At 33.0% G+C, this 7,697-nt stretch overlaps 1 protein-coding gene across 1 annotated transcript; it reads right to left on the reverse strand.

Moving 5' to 3' along the window:
* Positions 1-373: 373 nt before the first annotated feature.
* LOC134235648 (katanin p60 ATPase-containing subunit A-like 2) lies at positions 374-6,823 on the reverse strand. The gene is made up of 11 exons (XM_062717789.1): positions 5,414-6,823; positions 5,086-5,163; positions 4,824-4,901; positions 4,578-4,676; positions 4,407-4,470; positions 2,557-2,675; positions 2,136-2,233; positions 1,888-1,995; positions 1,639-1,807; positions 1,256-1,358; positions 374-964 (listed from the first exon to the last, which is right to left on the reverse strand). Exons 1-11 carry the CDS (start codon positions 5,633-5,635, stop codon positions 834-836), a joined length of 1,269 nt encoding a protein of 422 aa, XP_062573773.1. The 5' UTR covers positions 5,636-6,823; the 3' UTR covers positions 374-833.
* Positions 6,824-7,697: the final 874 nt, after the last annotated feature.

Below are 7,697 nucleotides of genomic sequence, written 5' to 3' on the forward strand. Positions count from 1 at the left end.
GGTAGGTCTTTGATGTAAATTCATGTGTAAGGAATTGTTTATGCAAAGAATGACAATTTTTGACTATATGGTCTGTAATTTTGCAACTTTTTGACTCTATAAATATATCATGATACACTGTACAAAGAAATTATACATTACACAAGATAACGTAAACAAAAACTTCATAAATAATTATTATGAAGACCTTCAAGGATCATGCATAACACCTGAAAATGAATAGAAGAACTTGCTGTAAAACCACATAAACACCTTTCTGTAAATGTCCTGCTCATGTATTAATGTTTATACAATTACTGCCAAAGTACATCATTATTAACTAAAATTTACCTTTAAAAAAGCTTAAAAATTTGAAAATTTAGGAAACATTTGTAAAAGGAAACATGTTTTTAAAAGACACTATATATGTTTCCAATGCACAACTGGCTTTTCAGTAGAATAATTGCTATATTTTCTAGATGCTGTATGAAAACATCTAAATATGACTAGAAAGTACAGAAGAGATGAACATCACCATAAATAAAAATACCAACAATATGAGTGTTACTGTCAGGTAAATGACAGCTCTGCAGTACTTAACTATGCAAGTGGAGAATAAAAATAAAGGTGCTTTGTACAAAAATAGAATCAATGTTAAACTATCACAGACATTTTCTGAGATTTTCTACATTATTTTGCACCATTTGATAAACACAGCAATATTTGGAAGGATATCCATCTCCACTGATGCTTTGTACATTCTCTCTGTCAGTCAAGCTCTGTCATCCGAATCCGTGGGCACCAGCACATAGTCACTCTTACACAGGCACACATCACGAGCACACAGTCTCTTCCTATACGGACTCGTACTCTCGTTGCCATGCTGCGTACCGCTCCTTCATCTTGCCTGCTGAGGGTTTGGTTCTGTCTATAGCTCTCATGACGTCAGATGTTGTAATTGTGTCAAGTCGAATGTGAAGGTCACCTGGAATTATATTGGTTAGGAATAAGTACCAGAAGTCTCTGTTGAGAATGTAGCTCTACTTGTTTATAACAAAGAAGAGGAAAGTTGCTCTTGAACTTGATCATATGACGACACTAATAAATAAGTTTTAATGAAATCTGACTGTGATTAACAAGGGACAGGGAGATGGACACCTTATGACCTCAAAATCTTTTTCTGGTCTTTGACCTCTAGAACCAAAAGAATTTTCAAAAAAGCTTGCACTTTCATTGATGATAGTGTGCAATATTTTATAAAATCTTGATATCATACCATGATCATTTTTTTCCAGGGCATCAAAGATTTTCCGGACCGGTCTCATGGCTGCCTCTTTAGAAACTAATCTCAAATCTGAGCCTGAATACCCCTCTGTCTTCTGCAAATAATAAAGCAGTTGTAAAGGTTAGCTATCCTAAACATAAAATATAGCTATATCATTTCTTGTAGGCACAAATTAGTCAAAATACTTTAAGCATTAAATATTTTGAAAGCTAAAAATTCGATGTCATATATTATTGCTAGGATGTGAAACCAACATTTACTGTTGTCAGGATATCAAAACAACATACTGCTATCAGGATATCAAGACATTCTTTACTGTTGTCAGAATGTAAAAACAAGCTAAACTGTTGTCAGGATATCAAAACAACACATACTGTTGCTAGGAGATCATAATCCAGATTGCTCAGTAATTCTAAACCCCCTTCCTTTGGCACAACAACAGTGGGGAGGTGATGTTTAAACATGGCTTTCCTTGCTTCGTATGTTGGAAGGTCAACAATAATTCTCTTCTCCAAACGACGAAGCATGGCTTGATCCAACTCCCTGTATGAAAAGAAAGTTTACATATTATTATCCATTACTTATGTGAGAAGAAAAATCAAATGTGACAGGTAAACACATACCAGGGTAAATTAGAAGCTGCTAAAAGAAAGACTAAGTCATCTGTTTTGGCTAAGCCATCCATCTGCACCAATAATTCAGTTTTCATTCTCCTACTTCCCTCATGCTCCCTGTTAAAATAAATAATGTGTGACAAACCTTAAGAATTTCAGTAACATTGCAATGATCAAAATCTTCTCACTATCACTTATAACCTGTTGGACTGTGTATCAGACATGAGTTCCTGTGGTGTAATTTTCTGAGGACTTACCCACTCCCTCCCTGTGATCCCCTTTGACTCATGATGGCCTCTAGCTCATCCAAGAAGATTGTAGACGGAGCATAGAATCTAGCCATTTCAAATAGCACCTACAAACAAACAAGAACAACACACGTATCACTTTTAGGCATGTACTTATCAAATTTTGCCTAATTATCATGAACAGATGAGTGTGCATGGAATAACTCAAATACACATTTCAATGACTTTGTCATTAACACTCATAGACAAAATACATGATACAGTCTCTGGTCACTGTTTTAAGCACAAACTTTTAAAGGTCTTTTTTACTATTAGTATGAAACATGTTCTGATCATGATACTTTTTCCATCATAAAATGGTATAGATTGAAGACAGCTGATGAATGGACAAATGCACAAAATTTTGTTCAGAACTGACAATGGACCTTACCCTGACTAGTTTTTCGGAGTCGCCCCTCCACTTACTGACTATACTGGAGGCTGATATATTGAAGAATGTTGTATTACACTCTGTGGCTATTGCTTTGGCAAGCAGGGTCTTCCCTGTACCTGAAATAAAGAGATACATATTAAATATATATGAGGTTGTTATTGAATGCAACAAAAAAATAAACACTGTTCATGTACTTTCAAAATGTATTATTACGACATTGGTTAAGAACCCTCTCTACACTGCACACTAAAGAGTTCTGATTTTAAAGTATTTTTCTGCAGTTAGAGTGATCTGCCCTTAAAAATAAATTCTAAAAAATAGAAAGAGCGATATATGGTAAGTGTCTCAATTGGCCCCTTAAAATGAATATCTTAATTTTACTTCATATATAGCTATAATTTGTACAGCTATATATGCGACCTTTATTGGTCATTTTCGTTTTGATAAATGCCGTTCTTTTAGAAATATGACATCATAAATATCACGTTTTCCCGCCATTTTAGCATAATTTGTATAAAACTGCTTATTTTCAAGCAGTTTTTCTTCCAGAAAATATAGAGCGCAGCCTAGAACATGCTTTATATTTTTACCAAAGATGTATCTATCCAATACTAATTAGTGACAGAAAAATCATGTATGTTCTACACTGCACTCTATGTTTCCCATAAGAAAAAACATCAAGAAAAAGGCATATTTTTGGCTTTTTTATTAGATAGCAAAAAAACCCATTATTTCACATGTCATTTACAGCTAGTGAGTTCATATAAACGTGAAAAATATATTGGAAATATTTCTAATATAATCTCTTCTACAAAATAAATATCAATAAAACATATCTGAATGTCATTCTAAAATGTTGATCTTTATGGGGCCAAAATTGGCTCTTATCATATATACTCCTTTATAATATATTACTCAATTTGTAATTAATTCAAGTATTCTTAACATTTTCAAAGGTCAAGATAAATTAACTGAAAGTGTTATTTACATGTATTTTCTCTATTGAAGTAATTAAAAGTGATATCTATTCACTGATACTGTGTTGTCTTTGAACATTTTTCCCGGGGGTAAATGCCAAGCACCATATAGTGAAAATTAAATAAATAAGCACAATATTAACTCCTTTATACAATATATTTTTCTCAATGTCCAAAAAACAATTTGAACTTGTGTAGAGAGGGTCCTTAATTCTTCACTTTGACACACACACATTCTGAGGCACCCCTTTCTGCAAACTGACAGTCCAGACTCAAAATAAATACTTAAATTTCCTTCCAGGTTAGGATACATCCTTGAGCCATATGCAAATTCTGTGTCAAGTATGACCTGGCAAAATTACAAGATATGACCAGGACAGAAATTGTATCTTTTTCTTAGTGAACCTTTATTTTTCAAAATCAGTAAATGACCTTGTGTAAATGACCCCTTTGGTCATAATCTGAATGTTAAGTATAAACTGTAAATTTTTCCCAATAAAAATTAAGAAATGGACATGATTTGAAAACTCCTGCAAGTGCTCTTTGAATTGGTAAATAGAATACCCTCAGATCATATGCAATAGTATCACACATAAGCAATCTTTCATTCTGATATGCCCTTCCAATGTTTGTCAGTGACACTGATCTTGACCTGGGTCAAGGTCAGGACAATTAAACTATCAAGACTTAAGCAATCTAAAGTATGACCTTCCAAGGTTCTTCTGTTACCGAGTTATGGGCAAGATTAAATAGATGGATAAGGAATTCCTATTTATACTCTCAAATTTCCATTTGTAGGGATAATAATATTAAATGTCATACAAATGAAGCTAATCTTATATTTTAAGTAGAGCATAAAAAAATACCTACCAGGAGGACCATATAACAGCAGTCCCTTCCAGGGGGAGAGAATACCTTTAAACAGCTGGGGATACTGAAATAAATAAGAGGATAAAACTACATGTTGTTCAACTTTCTATCTAGAAAAGGAGATAAAACAGAAATATATCATAACTCATGTGTGTAAAAATGATGTCTCACTTTAATTGGATAAACTACAGCCTCCTTAGCCAATCGTTTAGCTTCTTCTAAACCAATGATATCATCCCACTTTACATTGGGATTTTCTGAATAAATATCCTGCGTAATACAAAGGGTTAAATGAATAAATGTTAGAAATGAAACACATAAAAACATATTTTCAAGCTTTTATCTTGGTTGAAACATTCAGGAATAGCACAAACCATATGAATTGATCTTTCAGCGTATGATTAAGCTGTGACCTACCCTACTTATGACTTGAGCTAACTCCCTCCATTCACTGTTATAACCAACGTAGCCTCCTAGAGGCTTCAAAAGACGATCCTGGAAAATACACAAATGTTGTACAGATCTTTTCCATAAATTCCTTTCCCATTTGAATTATGTAAATATGTAATTGAAATTAAATATTTGAGGTAAAAAAAATTCCTTCTAGCTCTTTAATGTCTTCAATCAATATGATGATGATAGTGAAGGTCATCTCACTGCTATCTGTGTAAGTACTGACCTGACCATCTATCCCCTCTTCTGCATTCAGTTTTGTGGCTTCATTAATCATAGACCTGATGTCTATTATCTGTCCTGGCTACAATACAACAATAACTACATCAGACAACTACACAAATGCATGAGAGATAACTCTATATTTCTGATGTTTTCCGTAAATGTTATACGAAAGAACCTTCAGTTGATTTTTACCTTTTTCCTCTAATTTTTTTTTTTTTTTGGTTAAAAAATCATAATTAAAAAAAATCTATTTTTCTGAACAGGGGAACTTTGCAAATGACATTAAAATTAATGGTAAGAGAGAGAGAGAGAGAGAAGAAAAATTCTACCCTGCCCCTCTTTTGTGCTGGATCCTCCACTGGCCTGTTATCAGGGTTATTATTGCTGCCCTGGACAGTCAAACCTTGTAGGGCAAGGCCAGGGTCACTTCCATTTGTCACACCATTCATCTGAAAAAGGAAAGCAAACAAAAAATTGTCAGACTGGCTCATTATATGCATCCTGAAAAGGGAATGGCTGTATTTGAAAACAATAAATATTTGTATGTTCATTACCAGTTTTTCAAAGTCGCAATCACTTGCATTTTATAGACTTTATTTCTTTAAATCAAAAAATAAAATAAAGAAATAACTACTCAGTGCTGCCAAATCTTGTCCAGCGTGCGATATCAGGATAAGTTGCTGGTTTTTTGTAAAGGATCAAACAATAATTTTAAAATCATAATATCAGAATCAAATCAGAAATAAATAAAACATACAGGACAAATTATTTTTTCTCAACTACACAGTTTTACATGTATACTATATACATTTGAGGGAGGACAACAAAATTTTCTCAACCTTGAAGCATGCTGTAAATACATATACATATTACACCAACCAAAAAGCTGACATGCCATTAGGCAAAATCAATGATTTCTTCTGATTACAGAACACAAAGCTACAAATAAATATAAACACAAAACACAAACTGGCAACCATTATATGGGTCTGCAATAAAATGTATATGTTGTACACAAGACAAATGAAAAATTAGTGTTTTTCCTTTTATCAGAATAGAGTACCTTCAAATATTTACACTGAAAGTTTAGTAAAAAGCTTCAGATCTTTAAATATACTGTGTGCTTATATCATAAAAAAGAAGTGGAAAAGTTTTAGAATTGCAGCTTTGCCACACTTTAAGAAGCACCCAAGCCATAGAGTGAATTAAGATGTTTGATGTTAAGAAAGATTGTGTCCTGTAGTGAAAGTATCCCAATTTCCTTAAGCTCCCTGGAGAAAATGTTTGGTTCTAGTTCTGCTGTATTACTCGGTTTCAGAATTAAACAAAAGTACCCCATTCCTGGGTAAAATAAACACAAGTAACCCAGCTAAATTTGTATGGCCCATGTTTGGAAAAAGCTTTAATTTATCTACCATGCATGCATTTGATTTGTTACTCATGCTATTTTTTTTTGTTTTCATTGGTAACTGGGTGAGAATAAAATCGGTTGACATTAGGCACACATGGCAGACTCATGTGACTGCAGTCACATGACTAAGGAATCAGCTGACTTACTTTCATCATTTCTCTATAAGTCTGAAGAACATAAGTACATTTCTTAACAATAATCTCATGCTTAATAAAAATGTAGGCTTTTAGTTTTGATACATCTAGTTTAATTAAATAGTTTATTTTTAGACCATTTTACATTTTCAAGATGAAAATTGATGTAAAATACATGTCAATCAAAAAAAGGAATGTTAAAATCAATAATCTGAATGTGTATTGGTGATTTTTTAGGATTGTTTTGCTTGGATATTCATTTAGCTCTGTAAAACTCTGGATCTTTAATCTATGAATGCACTGATACAAACAGACTATGAAGTTCTATAAACAAATACATGTACTACATACATATATACCAGTATTAATATATGATTTACAAAATGGTATATTAGCTGTTTATTGTTTATTCTATAAAATAGCATTGTCACACAAATCAATCTGCTTTATTTACCTTCAAGCTATTTCCCTTAAACTACATAAAAATTTACAATCATAACCCCAGTTAATCATGCATTTTTGTATCTGTAAAATGAAAATATTTTAACTGGTCTATGTTGGCATTCTTTGTGACTTTTTTCATTAGCGGTGGATTCATGAATTAGAAAAGAGGTGAAAATGTCAGAAAATTTCATTACCTTGATTTCATTATCAGACACAACCACTCGGCACAACTAAAAAAAGTGGAAGAAGGAAGTTGTCATAGCAACTTGACATCTGCACCCTCAGATAGATAATGAAATTTTTGACAAGAAGTAACAATGAAGATGTGCAGGTGAGGCTGACAAGAGAACACACCACATAGCTACTGTGTCAAAACTCTTCTTATTTTCATCAAAGTTAGAGTCAAAGGTAGTAATCTATCACTAAATCAAGTACTGTAGATGTACTTTTTTCCACGGGGTTATAATTCTGCGGGATCTCAATTTCTGTTTATTCTGCGGGTAGACGCAGATTTCTTATACCCCATTCATACGACATGATTTGCATACCTCAGTTTAATTTACACATGAGTAAATTTACTCACATGTGCAATTCTTGTCGTATGAACTGATATACTCATATGCA

The sequence above is a fragment of the Saccostrea cucullata genome, unplaced genomic scaffold, assembly GCF_032062105.1.
Source record: "Saccostrea cucullata isolate Sc308-1 unplaced genomic scaffold, CSIRO_AGI_Scuc_v1 ctg117, whole genome shotgun sequence".
NCBI classification, from domain to species: Eukaryota; Metazoa; Mollusca; class Bivalvia; order Ostreida; family Ostreidae; genus Saccostrea; species Saccostrea cuccullata.

Coding starts and splice junctions, on each gene's coding strand:
- LOC134235648 (XM_062717789.1), bottom strand. CDS start 5,635: ATGAACATACAAATATTTATTGTTTTCAAATACAGCCATTCCCTTTTC. Junction 2,676..4,406: donor GCTGTTATATGGTCCTCCTG/GTAGGTATTTTT, acceptor TCTTTATTTCAG/GTACAGGGAAGACCCTGCTT. Junction 1,996..2,135: donor GGATCACAGGGAGGGAGTGG/GTAAGTCCTCAG, acceptor TTATTTTAACAG/GGAGCATGAGGGAAGTAGGA.